This window comes from Trachurus trachurus (assembly GCF_905171665.1).
Source record: "Trachurus trachurus genome assembly, chromosome: 13".
Taxonomy (NCBI): Eukaryota; Metazoa; Chordata; class Actinopteri; order Carangiformes; family Carangidae; genus Trachurus; species Trachurus trachurus.
Window position 1 is genome coordinate 25,355,435 of NC_139892.1, and position 27,151 is coordinate 25,382,585.

The window sequence follows — 27,151 nt, forward strand, 5'->3', positions numbered from 1 at the left end:
ATTTTTGTACAGCACATAAATAGGAATCACACTTAGACATCAAATCCCTAATCAGGCCTAAACATGGCAACAACATGGAGCCAGGTGTTAGTGAGAAAAACAACACGTGTGATCAATTCAATTACAACAGCTCATTGTTGGGAGCGGTTTTAAGGCAATAGAAATAACAGCATGAGCTCACGTCTGAGATGTGAATGTGTCTGTTTCTCTAACTTTGTCTCACTGGTTTTGGTCATGGCAAATTAGGAGCCTTGTGTTTCAGATTGGTGCTCCAAGTGAAACACGGTGTCATCTTTAATCACCTCATCGTCACCTCAGAGATAAAAGTGGAGGAGACAAAAGAACAGCAAACTGAGAGTCACAATGCATGCAATCCGAGCAGGAAGATGACAGGAGTCATCTCAGGACGTCTACTGTAAGGTGACCAATGAAAACACTACCAAGTGAAGAGGGAAAACATTAGGAGCCTTTTCCTGTGTAATTATCATGGAGCTGCAGTTTAGATTGGAGCAACATCAAGACTCAGAACGAGGCAGCAGTATATCTTTTTTTCTTTTAAGCAAGAGGATGATAACATGTTTAATGTAACTAATTGAACAGTGAAACTCATCATGTATAAGATGGTGGTTGAAAATCTAACAATAAAATAACTAAATGTCAGGTTTGGTTAATCCAGCAAAGCTTCCAAAACAAACCCACATTAGGAATTAGTTCATATGCTAACAGTTGCGTTTGTTGGCATCTTACATAAAGAGAAATGTATTATAGCCAATGTTTAAAAAAAAAAAATCATCCTAGTTGTTGACCTCTCCTCCACATATTCATGTTTCTTGCTGAAGTGAAGCAGAGCACAGTATCACATCCAATCAGACCACAAGGCTGAATATAGCCTTTGTGCTCTGGCAATGTGTTGCTGTATGAACTGGTAAAGTAGCTAAAATAATTATACTATGTAGACAGTAAAATACTTGTGTCTGACTGATACATAGAGTGCAGCAACACCTCAGACAAAGGTGCATGTTAGTCTGTCACAAAAGCAGCATCACTCCTGATTATCAACACCTTCACCTTCAAAAAGCTTTTCTAATGGCGTTGTTGATTAACCTGAGCTGATAAAAGGCGTCTTTTATGCTTTATGAGGGTGAAGGCTGCAGAGTGTTAAGTTCTTTGCCATTAAACCTGTGTTTAACATGAGAGCAAAGGCAATCTTTCACAGAACCACATTTTTAGTATGGGCAAGGGAAAAATAAAAACATTCCTAAAAGCCATGATCATGTAGAATAAAAAAGGTTATTATAAAGAACTCCACATCAATAAAGTATGGTACACTCTTTTTACAGGCCCGTGAAACAGGTTACACCACTGGGTCTTTTGATAACAACAATAACTGAGAGAAAATTTCATCATGACACTGAACTGAAACAGTCATTTAAAGTAGAGACATTTTTATGATGGACCCGGAGCTAACAGCCCCCACCAATAAGAGAGGACACTCCAGCCCAAAGTAATTGCAGTTCAATTACTGGTAGTGTTGGCTGTCAATGTGCTTTCCTCACAGTGTTTTTGCTTGATACATTTTTACCATTCTTAGTGTATCAGCAGCCAAACAAAAGTGAGGAGTTTATTCCAAATGGCAGCTGAATGTAATAGTCTGGTCCTGAGCTTAGAGGCAGTAGTGGCCAAGAAAACCAGACAAAAAACGAATCAACTCTTGAGGCTGCACTGTACTGATGACATCAGCTGCACATACAAAACTTGTCTGAACCTATTAGCACCAAAACTCATGAGAACTATAATTATAACTGTAAAAAAAAATCCATACTGATATACATAAAATTATTGCAGGCACAGTCAGATCCTTTTTCATTTTCCTCCAGAGATCGCAGCCTTTGATACGACATAGCTGTGATATGAATCCTCAGATTTTACACTGTGTCGAATGCAGTGACATCACGCCCCGCACGAAGTGCTTTAGCAAACTCACTTTTGAATTTACGGGCCATGAGGAACATACAGTATTTCAAAACAAAAAAAATCCAGCCATATTTAATCTTAGGAGAGGTTTGACAGAGGAAATGTTGTAGGATTCCACTCTGTGGCTCTGTTAGGGGGAGAAAAAACGAGACGGCCATGCATGTTAAAAGCCTATGTGCCATCAAAGCCCCTTGGGCTACAAAGGGCTCTTTTAGCAAATGGATGGCAACAGCTGCAAACTCTGGGCTGTTCTTAATGTGCATGGTGCAGATGTCTGCACTTGAGTCCCACAGTCTGAGACAGATCTGTCTGCCTCTACACTAGGTCTCTCTTATCATATCACTGTAGCTTCATTAAGCACTGAACTCAATATCAGCATCTGGCTGACAGTTTTTGCTCTCCAATTAAAGGAAAAATCCACAAAAAGCTGCTGTAATATCCATCAGAGACCCTCCTTATGTGCTACATGTATCCCTTCATTTATCTTGTGTTAGGCTCATAAAATCATTATCAGTATATGACACCGGGACCGTTTCAGCCTCATGCAATAACTAATCCTCAGCGGTGGAAGCTGATGGTGCCAGAAATCATTTCTTCTCCATACCTATGAGTAATATCATATAGTAATATACTAAGTTTGGAATACAATACATTTTTTGATCACATTTCATTGTGTTTAGTGTAGTTTTTATCATCATATTTGTGTCACGCTCAGACACAAACACTGCTGCCAACAATGACGGGATCCAAAAAGAATCATCTTCCTTCAGCTCTGTCGCCTTTTAATTCTGAAACCTGAAGCAGCAGCGAGGAGCTGTGTGGCTCGGTCTAATGGCTGGGTGCCTGAACACACTCTGCTTCTCTGAGGGTTTGGCCAAAAAATGGAATTGGCTCTTGGAGCAGAGTTACATCTGGATTTAAATATTGTTCTAACAAAGTCTATCTTTGTTCAAACTGAGGAAAAGTTTATTTGCAGAACAAAAGTCTCACAAGTGATACAGCTGGAGAATTAATCCAAATAAGAACCTGCATGAGGCGACAGGGACAAACCATTGATCAAGGCTATTATTGGCAAAAGCACTGTTACTTCAAATCAATTGCACTGCAATAAGAGACATGTTGCAGACATGAATCATATTCAATCAGATAACACACATCTATCCAATCAGTGAACTGGGACAGAACATCATTGACTATTGAACTCATTTAATGCTTAAAACAAATACAAGTTACTTCACTGGGTCATCACAATTGAACAAGAGATTTTTAACACCCTCAGAAATATACATTCACATGGCTGCATACAGACAATTTCTCTCTTTTCTTTTTCTTTCCATAACATCAAAAATCGACAAATTGTATGCGTCACCCCTTTTGTATGACAGTGAAGCCGCTAGTGGCGCTTTTTAAAAACGTACCGGAGGAGCATTTTTAGGTGGGACTTTGGAAATAAGCTATTGTGTCAACTTCATCTACTTATCGAGTCTCTAGGTTTGCAGTCAAAATATATTTTACATGAACAGGATCCCTACGCAATTGTCCCTAAATAAATCCTGACTATAATCTCAACCGTATGTACAGTATTTACAGTGGAATGTTGAACATACTGAATACAAAAAGTAGATTAGGATGGAATGAAGTTACAGTCAGTATTATAAAATAGAAACTCATAACACCCAGACAACATGAAGACAATGTTTACATCTACCAGTATACAGAACGTCAACTCAAATCTGACACGTTCTCTCTCTCTCTCCGACATGTCTGAGAAGCAAGCGTGGCAGTGGATTTTAAATGGATGCAAAAAAAAGAAAAAGCAAATGAAACCTTAAACTTGTGCTTTACAAAGAAAGTATAGAGTTTGTCTTTGCCTCGGGCCAAAGATGTTTTTTTTTTTTAAATTCTAATTCATAAATTAAATCTCCTTTTCATTGGATTGGTTTCAATTGTTGTGCTTAGAAAAATCCAAGTAGCAAAAGTCTGATCTTTTTAGGACTCTTAAGGGGAAAAAAAGTGCTGAGTTACCATTTTGCCATCGATAAACTTTAACTTTGTAATGAGAAAAGCTTTTCAGGCGATCGACTCATTTAAAGATCGAGTATAGACAAAATGTTAGTACTGTATCATGCTGGAGCTCAGATGGAATAAAATCCCCACTATATTAATTAAAATTCACTGCAAGTGACAAAAAATAACACAATTAGTCTGATTTAAAGAGGTTTGCAGCTCATGTCGTATTTCAGTATCATTTCTCATGTTAATCTGAGCGTGAACGACGGAGCAGCAACTGTTCAGACTAAATCATGTCTCATAACTTTGATAGGCACTGAATGCAAGAGTAAAATATAAAGACATGCTTTTCACACCCTTGTGTCTACTGACGCAAACCATGTAGAAAACTAAAGGCTATGAAAGAAAATTGTAATTTTCTTTGCACTTTGAAAGCAGCGACCCCGCCACTTGTCAATTAGTCTTCCCGCCTGTGGAACTTTCATGTGTCGCTCTCTAACGGTAATAGATACATTACACGGAAAGAAACTGAACAAACTGATGCAACTAAACTGAACTGAACCTTTAATAAGAATGTGATTATTTCCCATTTCATGATGTTAGTTTGCGTTGAAAATACAATGCAGTTTGAGGCTCATGATTAACATGCTCATCTAAAAATATACAGTAGACAAGCATGGACTGTAAAACATTCACATCTCCTGCTTGCAGAGAGATCTGCTCCCACAGAGATGTTATTTTTTAATCGTTATTTATATATATATATATTTATATATATTTATATACTTTTTTATGTGTTAACTGCAATATTGTTGCTGGGTACTGTGTGCCCATAAACTCATACCGCTGTCAATACTGACAACACTGACAAAGTGCTGTCTTTTGAGCTGCAAATGAGGACAAACGCACTGGAATTGATACAGAAAAAATAGCAACATACGCACTTCCACTCCCACACAAAAAACATGCATAAAATAAGGCTTAATACAGTATTTATATTGTTCAGAGCCAGTCAGATATGTAATTTATATCCATGGATTTACTCCTCTTTGCTTCTGTTTTATCTGATTTTTCACATTGAACTGTTTTTTTCTAGTTTGAAGCAAATACATTTTGCTTGATTGAGTGATGGACCTCAGTGCTGAGTTGAAACACAAGTCATTTGCTATGCTAGCATCCACCGGCACTTGTTAACAATGAATTTAAAAAAAAGAACACACACATACATAATGCCTTCCGACAGGGTCACTGTTCTCCCTGTTGGCAGATTCAGATGCCAACATCAGCGAGGGAAGGACAACCAACCATTCCTTTACAATCCCCCAAACAGTGAGTGAAATTCGTTTTTCAGAAAGAAACAGGAGATGGATCGAAAACATCATGAAAGCAGCAGGTGACTTATTATACTCCAGCATGGTCACCATCATATTTTGATTTCCCTTTACATGTTTTAATCTTTTTTTCTGTAGGTGTTAATAAAAGCATCACTGTGTTGACATTTCCCTCCGCCCCGTGTCCTTTGTGTCCATGGGCGACTCCTCATAGAAAAATGCTGTTGGTGTGAGTGGGGGGAGGCTTTAGCCAATTCCTCAGTACAAAGTCACACAATTATAATGAGACAAAGTCAACTCCCCAGACTCTATTCTCTGACATCCATTTGATTAAAAAAAAGGGTTAGAACGAAACATAATTATGACAACTCAACACACACACAACAAAAAGAAAAAAAAAACACATTTCTTTATAGTGGTAAGATTTAGAGCTCATGTACACAGGTCAACCTGTTCAAGTCAAGAGACAATTATGACATTTCAGAGCATTACTGAAGGTTCCACTGTGAGACTCACCAAACCTCTTTTGGACGTGATTGTGATGCACCACTGAGAAAGTAGAAATTGTTGGATATGACACGATTGCAGCCCTGCTGTTCCAATTCGCTGACGTGGTAACTAGTTTAACATGATAGAAAATTGAATACACTCAATATTTATCTGTTAGTGCCATGTCAATACGGCTCAGTAGACTGACTCCCTGTCAGTAAAGAGACAAATCAGGCAATATAAACGCAAAGGGTTGAGAAATACTAAGCATGTCTTTGGAAAAAACAGCAATAACATATCTGCTTTTAATGCTGCGCTGTAAATATACAAAAGTGAATAATTTCATGGACGCTAACCCCAGTGAGAAACTATGCAGGTGCTGTATGGCGGAATTATTTTTTTCTTTCTCTGAAACATTTGACCACAAAATTACAAACACTTACAACGCCACCTGTAATTATGTCAAACATTTAACTCTCAGTCCTCTGGTCACTTAAATCATACAAAAATACATAAACATAAAAAACCTCAATGGTAATAGAAAAAAACAAAACAAAAACAAAACAAGAAAAGGCAGAAACAAATCGTACATCCAGTGTAGGACTTTCACAAATGTGCTCGATAAAACCTCAACCTGCAGTCTCTTTTTATACATTTAATACAATTATAACATGAAAAAAAATACACAAAAAGAATAACACACCAGAATTAATCAACCAATCAGCTCCCTGGCCTTGTAGGTCAGTGACAATGAGTCCTTTTACATACCTTAGTTTTTCTCTTTGTCCATTCCCTTGATGGGACTGATACCAATGTTGTGGTGCTGAGAAGTTGATGTTGCTAGCACTTTAAATAGACGCTTGATTTTCTAATAGAGATTAGTTGGATGGGGTCTGATGTGGGGGGTGGTCAGGGGGGAAGGGGCTGTGACGGGTGCAGTTTGACGAATGGGAGGGTGGGGTTGTGATGGAGGTGAAGGGTGCGGTGGAATGCGGGTGGGGGGGACAAAGGGCTGTTTGGTTTGGTTGTTGCATGCCACTACACATACCACTCTTTCTTAGAAATGACAGAGCCGTCGGTTTGAGAGATCATATCATCGGCTATCTCAGGTTCAGGGTCATACTGGAAAGCGAGAGTCCGCTCGTCATAATCTCGGCTCTCTCCTTCGTCCACAGTGAAATAGGGCCTCTTCAGGTCCTCTGCTTCGGCGTCAAAGTCGCGCTCGCTCGCCTCAAACCCTCCGGGGCCGCCAATCTGGGCGGGTTTCTTCTCATCGTCCGAATCATCCGGGTACTGCAGGTTCTTGGGCATGGGGGGGTGGGCGGGCAGGCCGCCGGCCTTGCTGTACCCGTTACCGAACACGTGTTTCTTGGTGCTGTAGTCTCCCTTGAAGGTGCGCTGGCGGCGGCGCAGGAATACAAAGAGCAGCGTGGCCGCCACACCCAATAGGACTACTCCCCCCACTGCGCCCCCGATGGCAGCACTTGGATTGTGCTGCTCCTCCGGGATCTCTCGGCCCCCAGGTATTGTCGGGTTGTTAGGGAATTCTGGGTAGGAAAACACAGATGGAAGGGAGTGTGTCAGTGCTCTGGTGGGAGGAGGTGCATTTGTGCAGGTGCAGTTTTTTTTTTTTTTTTTTTAGGAAAGATGAAGTAAGGGAGACAAGGACGGAAAAGCAAAAGGGAGAGGAAGGACCAGGCCCCACAACAATACCCCCCACAACCCCAGAGGAGTCCTTACCGACGGTGCGGCAAGGCTCAGTCATTAACAGTCACATGCAGTTTCAGACATGGAAAGAATGAAATTAACAGCCAGGCCACCACACAGCGCCATCAAAGAGAGAACAAAGTGAGTGAAGCATTGTCAGCATGCATTAACCATCATCTCTCCTCTGATTGGGAGGCTGGGCAAAATGAAACACTTTCATGAACAAACTGCGGAAGAATTAATTCATGTGGCCTTTCAGTTGATCCATTCAACTCTGTAGGATTTAGACACATCCATGTAAACATGTTGAATGATAGGTTGCGGTTAAGTCCAACATAGAATAGGAAAGCACGACAGCTTCAGTCGTCGGTGTCGTGGACATGAAATGAAAAAGAGGTTTGTCGGCGATGATTATCAGCAGCCAAGCATACACAGCCACAATGCATCAAGAGAGCTGATAAACATGAAGCTCTTCATTTCAGCAAGCAGAACAGAAAGCAAAAAATAGCATATGCTTCCAAGAGAAAAGTATATACTATTGAGAAAAAACTGCAGAGAGAGAAAGCTAGAGAACATTCTCAAATGAAGTAAAGATGCGCTCTAATCTACCGCAGAGTGACAGAGACTAATGGTCTGCTACAGACAAACAATGGCTATGATGCCAGAGTTGGAAGGCAAGGCTGTGATTTTCCCTTGCAAATACAAAATGAAAGATACATTTTAACCTCACAGCTGCAACAACCATACCATATCTGGAGCTAAACTGAGCCATCACATCCATTCCACCACTTTACGGAGCACAGAACATACTCGCACGAAGATAAACAACACTCCTGACTAAAGCACAGCCGTTGCTTACAATAAAAAAATGTCCCTTACATACACATATTAACTTATTCACTTAAAAGGAAAGGAAAGGAAAAAAATGTACAAAGCTCCTTCAAGCACTGAGAGGAGGTAGACTTTTATCAGAAATGTGATCAAAGCCTAGAGCTGCACAGGTAGTGCTTGTCTAGAGCTGCAGAGCAGAGGCACATTTAACATCAATGGTAAACGCTGAATCCTGAACAGGAAGATGGGAGGGGGGGGGGAGACAAATAATGCAGTTAGTTACGCCATCTACTAAAGAAATGGCGAGAGATCTCGGCTGAAAATAAAAAAGAACAAACGGAAACAGAGAGGGAGGATGGGCTCACACCTCAGGCAGCGTATAAACCACAGGTTTGTATACACAGTGCGAGTGGTCTTTGGACCAGAAACTGAGGATTTACTGTTATTGAGACTATTTGTATGTACTGTTGTGCTGCTTTGTTACCGCCGCATAGATCATAGCGGTGTGGATCAGGTGATTTCTCTAGGAAATATCTGCACTAGATAAACCATCTGATGGGCCCTGAAAGTGTACGTCAAGGCACACCTTAATCTTCACAATTGGGTTTTAATAATAGTTCACATATGAGTGATTACCTGCATGTGCTTTATTAGTGTTGCCCTAAAATATGACATATGGAAGATATATTGATATAAGTAAGGATATTGATGGGAAAATGTTTACGTACTGTATGAAGCTGGAAACTCATTTACACAGACACTGATGATAATTGAGGCTAAATGAAGGTTTATGTGAAGTTCCTCGGAGATATTAAATTCCCTGTGCTGCTGTCAAATACAGTCAAATCAATGAAAAAACCTGCAAATCTGACAAGACGAAACAAACAAATTCCCCACATAGGCAGAAGATCATTTTTCAAATTATTGCTACAAACTGTTGACTCAAACACATCACACCCGATGAGAGCTGTCTTTTAGTGGGAATGATGAATCTCTGAGTATTAATCTGGTGGAAAAGGATGGTGCTGGGTTAAGTAAAGATGCCACTGAAGCCTGACTCTCTGCGTTAATTACAATGGCACTCATTCAGTCCAATGGAGGGACCTCCCAAACACAGTGGCTCTCCTCAGCTGCTCTTCCCCTGCACCCTCTCTCGCATGCAGGGCCGACAGCAAAGCTCTCCAATTTCTAAAGCGGTGCCGGGCACAGTCTCAAATATCAGCTCAGGTTTTAATCTGACCACCTAATGGGATTATTCAGACACCGGCCTTCATTACACACATGAATGAGAGAGCAGAGCCAGGTCACCCCTGCTCGAGAACACATCCTCCCACCAAGTCCAAAGAGGGGGTGAAAATCCAGGGGATTGAAGAAGAGGAGAGAAAAGGGAGAACGTTCTCCTGTAATCCTCTCCTCTATACCCCTCACTGTCTTCTTCTGTGAGGACCTGTTTCTCTTCTCATCAGTCCCCTCATTCAATCTTAATTAGGGTGGCTTTTTGCTTTGGATTTCTAAGGCTGCAAAGACTCAATATTTGCCACTTGAAAGGTGAAAAACACAAGGCCAGGCCTTTAAAGTTACCAAATAGTGGCAATGAAAGAGGATGCGGCGAGCCTTCAAAAGCCATCTCCATCCCCTCCATTTCTATAAAGGATCAAGTGACACCACCTCTTGACACCAGTATTTTCAGAATGTGAATGGCAACACTAATGATTTAAAAATATGTTATAGTTCAAACAAAGCACAGACATGAAAGCGGTTGTAAACATTCAGGCATTTTTCTGGGATTTTTTTGTTCGGTGCATCAACTCCAGAGGAAGCCTTGGAAGTTGCTGTGCTAAAAACAAGTTTTTTGAGTTAAGATGTTTTACTAGAGGGAGAATTGGTGGGAGGAGTGCTGAAGTGTTCAGATGGCTCTACCTGGGTAGTGAGGGGGGGGGGGGGGGGCACATTAAAAGCAGCTGAAGAAGCTCAGGTAACACCAGAAAAAAGCTCATCAGATTGCTTCTGTGCAGTGTTAGGAACACACTGCCTTCATTCTGCAACTAGAATAGGCATGTTGACAAGAGGACTGCCTGTTCTTAACATGTTTTCCAGCACACTTCTGCTGTGATCTCAACCCACTTCAAGGTCACATCACAACACCACCTCCCATTCAGTGTGTGGGCTCTGAGCGCACACCAAGATAACGAAATGGCACAACAAGGTTCCTCTATTTCTCTGGCATTGTGGCTTTGTGGAGGACACGTACTCTGTGAATGTGAGTATGTGAAATTAAGAGTGGCTATGGTACAAACTAATCACATTACAGACGCACTAATAATAAGACACATTTGAAATGGTTGGGGTATACGTAGGGGTGTTTGACAGCACGGAGGAGGAAGGAGGCGTTCCACCAGCACGCCATCGCTACCGGCAACACCTGCCAACAGATAGATAAAAAAAGAGCTCAAAGCAGCACAACAACAGCCCTGATACTGTTCCAAGCAACAAAAGGCAGTGTCTATTAACACCACTCTGGAAATATGCAGATAGTACGGTAACCTTGAGTTGCAATGACTAAAATGTACTATTGAGATTAATAGGCGCCAAGACGGGCTATGAAAGGCTATAATTCAATCCAGGGACATGATAGATTTATGCAGGTAATGACTAACATGAAATACCGCAGCTATTCAAATTCTGTATCCATGCTGTTTGGTATTGCATTAATCATACCATTTTGAACATTCACATCTGACTTGATTGAGTGGATGATTTACTGCATACAAACATCTTAGTGACAAAATCAGTTTCCTTCACAACTTGATGATGAGTGTTTTCCCTCTGAGTCATTTGTGTAAAACACAAGTGACACTTTAAGCGGAAGAACATTTTGGAAAAAAAAGAAGAGGGGGAAAAATAACTTGGGTTGTGGAAATGACACACTAAGGGCATGCAAGAAAACAAATACTGTACAGACTTTTGTATTTCAGTGTAAGCTGCAGTATAAAAGAACCAGCAGCGGTAAATATTCAAAGATATTTAAAGAGAGGCACATCTCAGGCAGAAGTGCCTGCAAAGTACAGGAAACTGTTTCACAACTCTGTCCTGCAGGTATAGTTTCTGGGTGTGCTCTAGTCGTGTCTGTACATGAAAAGAAAAAAAGAAAGAAAGAAAGAAGGAGGCTCATTCCTGAGTCTAAGCGCAATCACTTGGACAAGGTGTTATGACAGAGGCTGGGAAAATGAGAGAGGATTTCAAAGAGTGGTACAGGGTGTGGTGTTTTAATATGACTAAATGAGGAACACGTAGCAGACAACAGGAGATGAAAAGAAAATAGAGGGCTACTAAGTCGAGGAGTGGCAGGGAGGAGGAAGAAAAGAAATAAGATGGAGAGAGGGCCTTTGAGAGGTTGAGGGAGTGACAACAGTGAGTAAAGGATGGTATAATGAGTGAGTGAGTAAGGAGTAAGGATGAGGACAATCGGGAGGGAGATGCATTAATTCAGTGATTCCAACCATCCTCATTACTCCCCTGTCTGAAATTGCCAGTGGTTGTGAAGTCATGGAAATATAATGCTGCCACAACGAATAAAAGCTCATCACTGACAGGGATTCATCGCGCTATACCGGGGGAGTCGACATCGAGGCAAAGCTCTTTTTCACCCCGTCATATAGTACTTTGCAATAACCAACATTTCTTCCTGTTTGTCAACATGTTTGTTCTGATTATTTCATGGCAGACATGAGTTTATCTTGCATACAGGTAAATGCCACTCGCACCATTAAAACCTCCAGACTAGTAATTCAAATTCAATTTCCTGTAAAAAGGCAGCGGATAAGAGGCACCAGATGTGCTGGAGGAGATAACACTGTGAAATACTGGCATCAAAACACAGGTGACATCATCTGTGACATGTTGTGAACATGCAGCGACTTGCCGAGTGGTCCTGTCACACAAGGCACAGGCTTCTCTTTTGTTTTCATCTCCACACGGCAGAAGCAGCACGTAATGTTTGCCTTTTCTGTTTCTTTTTTTTTTAATTGGCCTCCACTCACGACCAAGAATACCACAACACTTGACAGTGTGTGGATGACATGTGCGGTGGTTTACAGCTGAAAGAAACTAGAAAGTCATGTCAACAATAAGCGTGACTAAGTTGACAAATCATTGCAGAGATCCCACAAAAAACATCTCTGTTCCAAGATATTTCAGACATCCCTTTGCAGATGTAATATAATCATTTTGGGATCTGTGAGAGGGTTTAACTGTCATTCTTAATGCACCTTTAATGACTAATGAATATTTTAAATGGCACCTAAACACCAGTGCTCTTTTACAAATCATGTTTGCTCATAAGGCGCCCTTATTAATGCATCTCCACATTCCCTATTACCCTGTGTGTGGTTGTTGTGCGAAGCAGAAGTGCTGTACAAGGGTGAAGTTATTGGATCAGCAGACACGCAGGAAACAAATCTAGATGTTAGTACGTGTTAAGCCAGGAGAGGTCGGGCCACTACCCTCTGCTTGTGCTCTGCTATTTTTTTCCATTTTGTGTTTTAGTCTCCTTGTTGTTATTTTGGATCCGTGTGTGTACGTGTGTGTAATAAGTGAATCACCACACAGCATCAGCATTAGCATCATCATCATCATCATCAGCAGCAGCAGCAGCAGCAGCTCTGGAGCCAGTGGTCAGACCCTGGGACAGCGTCTGACCTACTTCATCAGGCTCTCAGGGAGGCGTGACAGATCCAACACCACACGGGTGGACAGAGAGAGGGAGGAGGAGGACGGAGGAGCAGAGCTGGGCCGAAGGGGGCTCAGCCAATCCCCCTGCTCCATCTGTCTGCCACATCCCTCTCCTCTGCATATCCTCAGGAGAGAAGAAACAGCAAGCCATGCAGAAACAAATGTTAAGATAAATCACTACGATCTCAGCTGCTCTGCTCTCACATGCTCTCCCTTGGTGACATTTCCATTTCACTCCTCTAGCCGGGCTATCTCTTTTCTCCAAATAAAAAACGAGCCGCAGCCACGATGTCTTCCCCCTCAGTGCTTTCCCTGGCACAGAACGGCGTGGTGGAGGCTTTATGGGGCGGCCTATGGTGTGTGAGCGCGGGAGCAGCTCATGCTAATGTCTCATTTGGATAATGAGGTGTGATCTTGGCAGGATCTGAGCAGCAAGCAGCCTCTCCTGTAGTGAGGACGTGGGGGCTAGAATGCCGCTCTATCTGCCTACAGACCCAAATCCTCCTAGGTTCTTTTATTTTTATTCCTTTATGACGCCTGAATGGGAGGTTCAAGGGTGACGAGAAGCTAGCAGGGAGAGCAAAGACCAAGAATGTGAATGTACACCTGAACCTGCCTGACAGACTGCATCTACTTGAAGTAAGGGTGTAATGATATACAAGATATACACGTGTGTGGCCTTTGGATCTATGAATAATGCAAACGGCGCTATGTGAAAAGGCGACAGTGCAATGTGCTATAGCGCACAGATTGAGACAGACTCCACCATGACAGGCGAAGACAAACAAATTTCACATTGCTTGGGGAGCCTTTGCAAAGCTGACATCATAATGTCTCTTGTCTCTGTCAGAGAAAAGAAAGACAAATGGCTGCACAGAGCAGCTCTGCTGTTAGATGTTAGTAATATATGGTGCGACACTTGTTTTACTGAAAGATGTTTTCGCCTCGGTCTCACAAGTTTTATTACACGAGGCAATCAGCGCGATATCACGTCGGGAAAACCAACAGACCCTGCTGTAACAGATAGAGTAACATGCCTGTTCCGCAGCTGAAAAAAATGAACCACACCATCAACACCTCGAGTTATTTACAGTTTTGCTGGTGTTTGTGGAGATCAGCGAGGATGGACTGGAAGTGTTTGAATAGAAAACACAGGAGAAAGTCCAAGTTTGAAGCATTCCCGCAGATTAAATTCTATTGAAAGCCACCACAGTTTTGGATTGTTTTGGGGGTTTGGGAGCCCCTGCGGACAATAAGCTGGGGTTGCCATGAGAACCATCACAAGCTCTTTGTCACAACATATCCCTTTAAGTCCCATGAAATGGTATCATTATGTCCCTAATGTGAAGTATTTCTTGTTGAAATAAGACGGCAGGGAATCAATCCTAAGTGTAAAACAGTAGGCTGCTAGAGACGAAAGGATGTTTAACTAGATAGGAGAAGCTGCAAGGCATGGCTGTTGTAGCTCAAGGGTCCATTTCATTGGATCTTTAAACTAACCACATCCTTAGCTGCTAAAATGTTTGGAGAAAGAGAGTTACTGTAACCATAGAATGGATTTGGAAAAAAAAAATCCTGTAAAATGTGAATTAATGAGGCTGATACCTGTCTAATAAAAGGATAAATGTCTCCTAAATGTCTAATTGTAGCTATGTAAATTTAGTGCTATAATCTGACAATAGTAAAAGTGTGTGTTAGGCAGCCAGGTCTAGTTGTAATACGTTTTATGACAATTATAACATCTAATGTCAGATCAGAGCATCATCTCCTGCACAGTAATTTAAATTTATGCTGAGACAGCTCCCCCTGCCACTGCCAACTGCTGCTGCTTCCCTGCCAAACTGGTGGCAAGCGTTTGGAATCATTATATAGACATAGCTAATGTTCTCAGCAACGGACTCATTTGCTTGCACTGGTTATGTGGAGACGGTCAAATTAAAATGAGATTTGGTAAATAAACAGTGCAAAAAGTCTATATGGGTCCATTTTGAAGGATGTCAGCCCCTGTCGCTACCACCACTGTCTTTGCATATCATCGTACGGCAGGGCTGGAGGAGAGAGAAAGTGACAAGCAGTGAACACCAGGAGATGTAAACAGCCTATTTCTGCAATCCACTTTTACCTCTGCAACTAAATTCTGAAAACCAAACCCAGCGAAGCATCTCCATCAGTCACATGGAAACCTTTATTTATTTATATTTCCATTGGGCTGCCTATGTTTTATTCATCTAATTTTCACCATGTGGTTATGATTTTTCTTCCCACCCCCCTCACCTCTTCTCTCTCAACTTCATTTTCTCACACGGGAAGGAACTATTGCTTGTTCAGGCGAGCGTGAACAGATGCCAGCGCTGGTTGCCCGTGCTTACAGAAGGATCCATCCTAACGCTTTCTTGCTAAATTGAAGAGAACGCTCCCACTCCATCCAGTTTAACCCGAGTGGTAAAGCCCTGTAGCAAAGCTGACTGCACCCCTGCTCTCCAAAGCAGTTCGGTGCCACAGCTCCGACAAAGGAGGATGAAAGTCAGTGCTGGGGCCAGAAGTGGAATCACCAAAAGGTTCACACACTAGCTGACCCCGGAGCTGATCTGATATCACCACTCACAGACAATGCTGCTAATGTGGCAGGAATTATGCATTGTCTTTCCCTCAGTCCAGCTCCCGTCTCACAGAGATTAGCTCCGTTGTGTGGAAGAGTCAAGGTTAAAAAATATCTAATCAAGTTTACAAGATTATTGGTGTGAGTAAACAAATTAATTCTGCAGTGAATGTGCTGGAGGAAATTTTCCCACATCATGTTAGCTGAGAAGTGCCGAGAATAAAACCACACATCTCCTTTCTCAGGGGTGATAATGACATAATTGTAAGGCCATCCTGACAAAATGGTCGTTCATCACGTCTTATTATGCTCTGGGAAGAAATTTAAGATGGCAGCATCGATTTGTTTCCAGCACAAAGAGTGTGATGTTGGAGGAGGTGATTATCTTAATGAAAGACTGATTTTGTCCTCTTAAGTTGGGGAGGATCTTTGAGTGTAACCGCACTGCTCAGCCCTCTTCCTGTGGCTTTCTCAGCTGCAATATTGTACAGGCGTCTATGTTTGACTGGGATTCCTATCAGACAGTGAAATGCTGCTGAGAATGAATCGTTCCATATAACTTTCAATGTGAGCCTGTTTAATTGTCTTGTGTTTTTTAACCGTGGCCTCTGATGCCTGATGGTAATTAGCTGATTAATCAGATCTGACGACTTGTCAAGTTTCCCTCTGGAGAATTCTGAACTGAATCTGAATGAGAGAGGTATTTGCTAAGAAGAAGCCTATTATATCAAGTTGAATTTTATTTATATAGCCAATATCAAAAATCGCAAATTTGCCTTTAGGGGCTTAGCAATCTGCACAGCATAACAACACCTTCTGTTCTCAGAAGCTAACCTCTTGTTATAAATCCTTTCCCTTCCCTTCCCTCACCTCCTGCTCCCCTTCTTCACTCAGACTTCCTTTTTTACCTTTTTTTCTGAGAGCGAGGATTGATTAAAACAGCAGAGTGGTTCATTAGATTCTGACAAGCGACACCATATCTGCAGAACACATGTTCTTAGAGAAAACCCGCCTTAGCCCATGTGGCTTACCATAGTTGATGCCATCTCCACAGCAAACACTATCCCCAAACTAATTGAAACAAGGTGCTCTGCTGGCCTACTATCTGCCAAGGTGACAGTTATGCAGCTCCTGCAAATCTGTCCCTGAAAACGGAGGAGCTTGATTAAAATGTGCCTTCCTTAAGTGCTCCATCAGTGTTGTTTCCCAGTGTGGGAAAATAGCTTTCCTGTGATACAAACACGTTGTCACGGACATTTTATCTTCCTGACACTGGGGGCAGGGTTGTCTCATTGGCAGGTGTATATTGCCGTGCCAATCTGAAAATCAACTTAAAAATGAAAACAAAAAGTGCTACTGCCAAATGCATGCATAATGTAGCTGGTGGTGTTTCTGCAAATGTATGTGATAAAACTATGTACAATGGCAAGATGAGGACCTTGATGGCTTGTTTACACTAAGTGTCATATCTGCCACAGCACTGATAGAGTTCACTGACGACTAAAAGCTATGAAGGCTGAATGATTGACTCTAGAGACACACCGCTCTCCTGGGTGGCTCTAAATCCAAAACTATTCAAACGTGCTCTTGAACAGGAAAGAAAAACTAATAAATTCATGTTTTGCAGCACCAGTCCAGAAATTGTCTGCCTCGGTGGCTGTTGAACAAATGCTACTGCAATTAATAGTTTGGTCACCTTCCTTTTCCGCAGACAACTCTTGGCTAGTGTTACTGAGGCCCAGTGCTGCAGCCTTGAACAGCGGCCAGCAGTGGGCTCTCTCACCTGCCATGTCTCAGACGCGCTTGTCCAAGACTGTTGGGAGGCACAAAGATGCTCTTTGAAGTTAATGAAGCATCAGCATACTTCTTTACCTCCACCACCCGGTCATTATGCACAACCAATGTCAAAGCTGCACAGAGCACTTCAAAGAATTAGCAGGTAATGCCGTGCTCACCCTCAAGTTCACCTTAAACAGTTTATTCATATCACAGGCGATGCAGTGTCTAATATGAGCTGTTCTACATTCACAGAAATCTCTTCCAGACGGAAAGAGTTCTTTTACACGAATCTGTTGGAGCTTAATGGTGTTTCAGCAGCAGTGTCGAAGATTATGCTGACAAGCGCACATTAAGACAGGGTTAGGGTAGCATTTCACAACCTCAGCAAAGAGCACAGTGTATGATCCTATTGTAACATATCCATGTTGCACCTGCATGAGATGCAAGGGCAGGGAGCCTCTGTCCCCGTTCCTACACACCACTGCACCCTGCTCTGCATCCTAACAACACTAACATACCAATGTCTGACAGTCGAGTCGACCATAGCTGTTTGTTTGCTGTGTTGAAATTTGACTGGGCGCCATGTTTGGAGCTGTGGCTCTAAACTGTAGAAGGGAAGACTGGCTCTCCTCCCTTTAACTTGTCACTGTTACTATGGGAACTGGCAACATGCTTTTATGGCTTGTATGGGACCCTTTGGGATTGTTTCCAAAACAGAAATTCAGGACCAACAATACAGAGCCATACGTGCAGCTACTGTAGCAGCCAACTGACCTATGATTACAGAGGGAAGAGAACCCCCCAAGTGATAAATGACATTGAATACTCAGGATGAAGCCAGAATTATGTCTCTGAATGAGATGTAGTAAACAGGGCAGAATGACAGGAAGTAAAAACTTAGAGCCGAGAGCTGCTGAAGTAAATATTGAAATAAATAAATAAAATAAAATTAGATTTCAATTTTGTATGCAGACAAATTGAAACTGAATACACTCAAATTATGTACTCACGCACTGTTCACCTCAGTCACTCCATAAAACTATATGGACAAATGATGAGAATAAACAGAAGGACTACTGGGACAATGGCGGTGTGGTTTGTTAATTTAAGCAATCAATGAAAAAGCAGAAATAGAAAATGACTTTAGTGCCTTTGTTTTGCCTTTCCAAAGGGACACAGTACTTTATGCCAAGCAGTACAATCTTTTTGGAACACAATTGCTCAATACAAGCTGGTGCAGGGTGATTTCCTGACGAGAGATTACTTCCTCACTTTCCTGTCTGATAAGTAAAGGCTGTTCATGCCCCTTCTGAGACTTCTATTATCACACTACTAACCCGACTACAGTACATTGGATGCAGGTGCTGACATCACATCCTACAAAGCTGCTTTGTCCTATAATCAACCTTAACAGTAGAAACAGCACGGTGAAAGAGAGGAAACAGAAAAGAAGGTATAATGCAATGATACTGTAAGGCACAGCTGTTCACTTCACAGCAAGCACAGCGTTCCCAGAGACACAACATGAGTCAACATGCAAAGCAATGCAAGTTAGAACACCCCCGCTTCCCAGAAACCGAGCAGCACAGAGAGAGTCAAGGGGGGGAAAAAATATTTCCATTCTGACCAGAGCAAAACTGTGACAGTCTCCCAGTACCACACACACACAGCTTGTACCAATAAGAGTACGATCCCCACATTTGTAGCCTGTATGGCAGAAGTTGGATCTTGTATATGTTGCAGCAAGGGCTTTGAGAGCAAAATATCGTCTCCTATGGATATGAACCCAGAGGAACCACAGTGCGTGTGTGCCAACAATTATGTGGAAGGCAGGGGGAACTGAATCAGTTTTGTTCAGCGTTTTGTTTTCCCCAGAAGACAGAAGAAGAGGAGACAAAAAAGAACGAGCGCAGAGCTCAACTGCGAAAGAGGCACGGGCTGTTTGGAGAAATGTGAGCGTGATGCGAGCAAACTATGATCAATACAGTTCCCTCACCTCAAACCCCCATTTCCCTTGATGTTATTTTAGGTGCTGATAATAGACCTGCTTTATATCACTCCCACGCATGCGCTTGGGTGCATAATAGGGCAGGCTGGGAGGGAGCGGCTTCTGTGTTCTCACAGTGTGTGTGTGTGTGTGTGTGTGTGTATCTGTGTGTGTGTGAGTGTGTGTAGTTCTCATACACAAGCACAGAGGCTTTTTTCTCTCATCTAACCTTCCACACGGTGCAGCAGGGAGCCGCACATCCCAGGCAGGTGGGAACCACATCGAAAAACACAGGCGGTCTTGCTCCAATCACCCGGTCTGTGCTTGTGCATGGATGTTTGTGTTTATTTGGGCAGATGGGGGTCTGATGGTCCAAGACAACATTTCTTTGCGTGGTACTGTATTGATGCAAGCCATGCCAGACTCACTGAATAGACAGGAGAGCGGAAAAAAGACTCGAGTCTCGAACAACCTACCTGTGATGTTGACATCCACAATGCCAGTGCGAGACCCAATGCCGTTGGTGGCATCGCAGACGTACGTGCCGGCTAAGTCGTAGGTCACTGGCCCCTTGAAGAACAGCGTGTTGTTCTTGATCTCCACGTTATTGGGCAGGGAGCCGTTCAAGCTGTGGTGAGAGAGAGAGAGAGAGAGAGAGAGACAGAGAGAGAGACAGAGAGACAGAGAGGCAATATTACAGAAACCATAAAAAAGCAGAATTACACCAGACCACAGTGAAAAAAAAATCCCACTCCCAGGAGCAGCAAAGCAATTCAAAGCACATGAAAAATACAGTCTCTAGTGCCAAACTAACCTGACTGTGTGTGTGGGGGTGAGATAAATACCAAGAATATTTGACAGCACGATATTTCAGCCATCATCCATCAAGTCCAAACAAAATTATGAGGACAGGGAATCCCAGCAGGTCCAAACAGGTAAGACATAGCTGATGCCTGAGGACACTGAGGGATTTTTTGGCATGATGTGGAATACAAAACAGACAGTGGTGGTGGTGGGCTTCCTTCCTAAACTACAGCGCAGCTCACATGGCTGAATTCAAAACTCAGGGGAGCTGTCAAGAGAGGCAGCTGATCAAGCGATAAATGCAGAATCCACCAAATGCTGAGCTGTCAATGAGAGCTGGAGCCTGTTTCTCCTGCCCGAGGTGTTTGTCTTCATGGTTCACCGTCTATACCGCTTTCAGACCCGCTTGTGTCCTTTGATCAGGTCAGCACACTATGAGGTCATGGATCACGAGCACACCACCGACCACTCAATTCTATTGTCTAAACCCCTTTTTATGAAGCCCACAGGCTGAAAAAGAAGTATCAAATTTCGTCGCAACTGGCCCTTTCCGGTTCCCTTCCTGTCGATAAGCCTCATCAGTTGCTGTGAATGGATCCAGCCTAAGTAAAGCTGCAAACATGACAGCGATAATATTAAATAGCTCTCTGGTCTTACTGCTGGGTGGCTGTTTTGGTTTCTTTAAACAGTAAAAGATGCGGCAAAGACTCCTGGCCTCACTCTCGGTCAGAGAAACACGTTCACATCCATTGATGTGTGAGGACATTATAAATGATGTAATGCTCCATTTATTACAGAGAATGAAAAACAACACAACATTACACAGGCAACCAAATTAGGCGTCATGCTAACAATGGCCACACATCAAGTACTTAAGCTACACTAAACAGGCTCTATAGTCATGTGGGAGAGGCACAGCAGCGGGTTGTTTGTTAATTAATCTCTCATAAAATGTAAAATACCATTATCTGATCCATTTGTGTTTTTAAATTTATTCCACAGGGAGCATTTTCAGGACATTTCGGTATAAAAAAGTATTTTTTTTTCTTTTCCTGGAGCAACAAAGTGCCCATCGTTCAGAACAAAAGTAATAAAAAGAGCTACGGTCGAGTTGTTTTTCATCGGCTACCTGTGTGATGGGTTTGCAATGGAGCTGCAAACAATCCTCAATACAGTATGTCACGATTCAATAATCAGTTACCTTGTGAGCCTCTATCAAATGCTGCTCTGCAAAGCCCAATTGATTTGCTGCAGAAATGAAAGGCTGGCAAACTGCGATTCACCACAGATTCGGCCGCAACCAGGGATGTCTGCATTTCTATGAGACATTTGAATGTGCGTGTGTGTGTGTTTACGTGAGTGTGTATGCGTGGAGCCTGAGGGGCATCAAAATGAAAGGCTAACAAACAGATTGAGATTGAGAGTGATGCAGATTCTTTGATGACTGGTTGGCCTGCATATGTGCATGCATTTATGTGATGTGTGTGTATAGATGTGGGTGAGTAAAAGACTATACATCAATCTAGGCTCCAGTTTTCACCATAAAAGACCTGATGTTGTGGAGATGGCTTCAAACTTGAATACAGAAAACCACACATGTGCTTCAGGCTCTAAAACCTGGAATTTCACTGTTATTTATATTCAGGTCCCAAGATAAAACAACTGATTTGAAGAGATTATATTACATTCATTAAAAGAAGGATGAAGACAGCTCTGTGCACTTCAAACTAACAAGTATATGGCATTAAAGGATGATGTCTTTTAATCAAACATCCATCTGTTTAGTTGGCCTGAAAAGCTTTCTAACATAGATATTTAATGTGGGATTTCATTCCGTTGGAGTAGCCACAGTGTTTTCCTAATATGCATTCAGATTATGCTCGCTGCCGCTGAAATTCCACATGGTTAATTAATATTCATGACAAAACGTAACCTGGAGCTAGTATGAAACGAAGGGAGATCCTACCACACACCCACAAACAAATACATGCATGCACTGTGAAAGCACGTAATACTTGCATATTTCCCACTGATTACTCACGTCGAGTGTCTAATTAAACAGGTACAACTATATAGTATGAAAGAATACTGCATTACAGTACTTAACCTTGGGCAAATACTGCACCTCTGTGGGGTTAGCATGCCATATGATCAGGATATGAATAAAACAATTTCAGTTCATTTTGTGCACACCAAATAACAAACTGCGCTTGAGTCATTATTGAAAAATTAAATATTAAAATGTTTAGCAAATGCGTACAAAATGGTCTAATCTATTTGTACATGAATCGTGCACATCTGTGCAACGCAAACAATACATGCTTCTCACAGTTACTCACAATTTATCAATATGTTGTGCAATGCTCCTAACTCGCTAATTAATGAAGCAAACATGTTTGTTTTGCTTACACAAACCTGCACAAAAGATGTGCAAATGAACGAACCACCACTTTGGAGTCATTTGGACATTAATGAGGTGCAGAGGCCTACACTTAAAAATGTATTTGAATGGTTGATTCCACAATGTTTTTATTTTTATTGTCAAATGAATTCTCTAATTCTTTATCCTCTAATGGTTTTATCAATACCCTGATTCATATGGAGTGCAAACTTAACTGATGCAACTTTGTCCTGCACACTTATGTTAGTCGAAATACATACAGTATACATCATAGTCTGATAGACTGGATCATTAAGTTTATGTTTACTATCATCTCTTTTGAGGCATTTTATTCTATGACATATATTTCTTCAGTGATATGGGCCCCTAGAGCCCCTTCAAGTGTCAAAAGCTGCTGGTAGATTGAACATGAATAACTCCATCTGTAACGACTCTGAGGTTCCTCCACCTACGCACGATGAAATCCTAAGAGAAACACTGACCTAGAGACAACATTAGCAATATTTAGTAACTGGTTATGTAAAATAAAAAAAATAAAAAAGCATGAACCTTTGTACCCTCTGTGGTGCCAGGACTGGCTGTCCTGATGCTTTAGAATTGAGGTGGCCTAAATGTATTTTAAAGGGGAATTAATATATGTGTGAGTTTTATTCACAGCTATTAGTGACCGAGGAAGTCAACCAATACTTCTCATTGCTGGCATTTAATCAACATGAATAATAGAATCACATTTTCAATAGAGATAAGTAAGCTAGCTAATTAGAGCAGAGTTTGAGGTAATCACACTGCGAACAGCCATAATAACAATAATACTGTCGCCATTATTTATAGCAGCATCCCATATCTTCCAGCAAGTTAAACTATATCATGCCAGCGCTGGAAAACAGCCTTTCAGGGAATCGCAGGAAAGGAACATATCAAGTCTGAAACATTGGAACACAAGTAATTGAGTTATTGGTGATAATGAACAACTTTTCTGCCCTCCCTTTACCCCACTTACTGCTCCTGCCCCCGTTGAAAGCTACAGCACAGCACAGCGGAGTCAAGAATGGCCTACAAACAAACATCTCAAAAACAAACAATGTAGTTCAAACAGGTTGTGTCCTTTTTTAGTCTGGTCTGCTGTTTCAGTGCAGCTCCCCATTAACCCATTTCGAGAAGCAGCTTTGGTAGGGAGAAAAAAAATCAAAGGTGTTTGGAGTGTATATGCCAAGGCTTTCTGCAAACTCCACACAATGAAGAGAAACAAAGAAAGAAAAAGTGAAAAGATGACGGTACAATCGAGGACATTTTTTTGTTTTCAGCTGCTGCAATAATCCCTACGAATCACAAAAACAGTTCTCTAAGCTCACTAGTCTGAATAATACATATATATATATATATATATATATTATAAATATGGCAACAATTGTCTCTGGAAATAATGTAGATCTGTATCAAACCCATTAATATTTATTGGACGTGCCTACAACTTAAACGCAAGCGCGTGTGTGCGTCTGTAGTTGAGTGTGACGCAATCCTGCCGGCCTGTTCCGGATCGTTCCGTCAGTCCTGTGCTGACCTCCACACTGGAGCCCTGGGGAACCTTCACAACAGATTTGGTATCTCATTTTCAGTGCAGCAATGGCCGTCCCCTCCTATCTGTCAGCACAGTGCCCTCGTCTTTCTAGATCACATCTCCTCACCCTCCTCCTCTTCTCTCCCTATCTCCCTACATCTCCCTTTGCCAGCAATAAAAAAACAACAACAAAAAAACAGGCCAAATCTCTGTCTTGTCTTCTTCCGCTGCTGCTGTGTGTATATCTGAGTTTCTGCCCTGGAAGCTAAATCGATACATAAGAAGAAAATAAAAAAGGTAAAAAAATAAAATAAATAACCTCCACATGCCTCATTAAAATCCTACACTGGCCCACTGAGAAGATACAATGAGGGCACAATGGTCTATTAATCCACATCCACTCAAGTCCACTGACATATTTCTCAGCCCAACCTTCGCTGTGCAATTACAGGACAAATTGCTACGTTTATCTCCTAATTTCAACGTATAATAATGTGATCCAAAACCATGATTTGCTTTATATTCAAAGAGCTGCACTGACTCTTTTTTAAGTACATTTTACATCTGACATGAAAATAAAGTGAAGAGTCTGATCAGCTCAAATTACAGCAAACATCTCTGTGTTCTAGTTCTAGTACTTCCATGTTGTGGTGCTATATATTTAAATGACATAATTTCCACATGACCAACTTTCATGCTGTTACTCAAAGCAGATCATTCCCATAGGGCCTTGAAAAAATGTTTGTATCTCTTCTTGTGTATTTGCAGCGATAGTCTCTGAGGCAAAAAACACTGATGTCAGCCCTGCGGTATGCCAACCTAATCCACTGCTCCTACTTCAGCTCCAGGCCCTCTCCTACCCCCCCACACCCCCTCCCCACCCCTCGCCCCGCTCTGTGTGTCAGGGACAAGCTGCTGCCTTCTGGGCCCTCCAGAGAGCACAACAGCACTAACAATGACGCTCCCGTACCCCCTTTACCTGCATGCTGGTCCTAAGACTTCAAAGCAAAAAGCCCCAGATGCAAACCAAACCACGCTCTGTTTGCATTTATCTCCCTGTATCTGTGACCGTCAGGCAGATAAGGGTGTGTGTAGCTGTTGTAATAGGCCCATTGTGCTCTGCCTCAGGTTCTAGTCTTATCTTCATTACCTGTTTTATAAACAAACAAATAAACTGAGACACATTTCTGGAGAGGATGAAGGAAGCTTCTGTGTTTTTATCTTTGCAGATTACTTTGTTGTATATGTATGCCTTGAAACAAATGTTGCGAAAGAACAGACATCATTAGACTGGGACATTTTTATAAAATAGCCTTCAACAAAAGCCTTCTTTTTTTCCCTCCCCAGTTAAAATTCTAACGTGAGAGAAACAACACATAACCATGCTGTCTTGTCTCCGGAGCCTTAAGGGCTTTTAGGGTTTAGTCTGACTCACAGTTTCCACTGGTAGACCGTGACAGGGGGGTTGGCATCAGCCCTGCAGGTCAGCTGAACATTCTGACGGTTCAAGTACCAGTTCCCATCGAAGCCCTCGATCTTCACCTCTGGTTCATCTGCAAGGAAGGCACGTAGATGTCAGCTCATCTCTGCACAACATCAGCCAAAAACCATTGTTTCTATTATTGTACTTCACATCAATAACCTGGCCGTAAGCTCATTACTGAACAATGATCCTTTAATGACAAGAGATCAATTCATTAGTCTCACAGTAGCAGTTATGGTGACAGTGTGTGTCCTAGCAATGAGCTTAAACGTTCAAAAACTGTGACATGTTAAACCGCTGTGCTGCTACTGTTTTTTTGTTTGTTTGTTTTTACAACAAACACATCCTTTCTTAAAAAAAAAGTAAAATTATTTCCACTCATGAGTTCACAGCTGGCTGGGGTGTTGACCAGCTCAGTTTATTTTAGTACAAGTGCTAAAAACATTGCAGCCGTTTCTTCACACCTTCAACCATTTTAGCTCTCTTGCACAAAATATGATGACTCAAATTATAAGGTAAGTACAATAGAATATCATGCACAACTGTGAGACTGATGTGAAAGGAAATAAAAGCTAAAAAGTTCATTAAAAAGTTCTCTCTATATATAGATACATACATATATCTAAAGTTTTGTGTTTTAGTAGAAAATATAAATTTTGTATCATGGATTTAAAAAAAAAAACTTTTTGGTTAGAGTTAGTCTGATGAGCACTTCTTAGCTTGTCTGTGTGTATTTCTTTTCACTTGAATTGCAATGCTATGTTTACAAGAGGAGCTTGCTTACTGTAAACTATGCTGATCGGTGTCTGGTTGCAAGAGGACAAACAACTTTTGGGTGCATGATGAGATCACAAAATATCAGATTTAAACAGGCTTGAATCCATCTACTCTGAACGCCACAACACTGAAAACCATCATATAGTAAAGTGAATAATATTTGAGTTATAGGAGAAAAATGTTCTTACACTGCACATTGAGCACCACGCTGTCTGTGATCTTTTCATTTCGGTACGTCACGATACACGTGAGCCTCTGTTTGTGCGTCTCGCGGCTTGGTACCACCACGTAGTTGCTTCGTACTGTCACAGTCCCGTTTTGGTTGCGAGTCTCCTGGAAAGTGGCTTCGCCCTTCAACCTGGTGTCCCATTTGATCACGCTCTGGGGCTTGCCATTGGCTGATACGCAAGTGGCAACAGTCATCTTGCGTTTCGAAGCCCTCGCGACAATCGTGGGCGTTGTCAAGGTCATACGTGTCATGGGCCGAGCTGCAAAAGAGGAAGAAATCAAATTAGCGAAATGAAATTAAATCTCATTAAACAAAGATCTTGACAGTTTTTTTTCCTGTTTCAATTTTACTTCAATGTCTAATTTTGTCTACTTCACTCACAATCAGCCTTAGATCTGATGAGAACTGCCATTTGAAGCAAATTAAACTGTGGGGCTGAGATGAAAACTGTTATAACTCAA

At 41.8% G+C, this 27,151-nt stretch overlaps 1 protein-coding gene across 2 annotated transcripts in view; it reads right to left on the bottom strand.

Annotated features, from left to right (window-relative positions):
* The window catches only part of nectin1b (nectin cell adhesion molecule 1b), a gene marked incomplete at its 3' end in the record, with an annotated part of 155,259 nt that overhangs the window by 77,379 nt on the left and 50,729 nt on the right, over window positions 1-27,151 (bottom strand). The window contains exons 3-6 of one of the 2 annotated variants that reach the window (XM_083985359.1): window positions 26,650-26,949; window positions 25,637-25,754; window positions 19,915-20,066; window positions 3,174-7,351 (exon numbers count right to left, since the gene is read on the bottom strand). In XM_083985359.1, the coding sequence (XP_083841485.1) occupies window positions 6,843-7,351; window positions 19,915-20,066; window positions 25,637-25,754; window positions 26,650-26,949 (1,079 nt within the window). Of the gene's footprint in view, window positions 1-3,173; window positions 7,352-19,914; window positions 20,067-25,636; window positions 25,755-26,649; window positions 26,950-27,151 lie in introns of those variants that run through there. The other variant, XM_083985358.1, reaches the window with a different exon arrangement.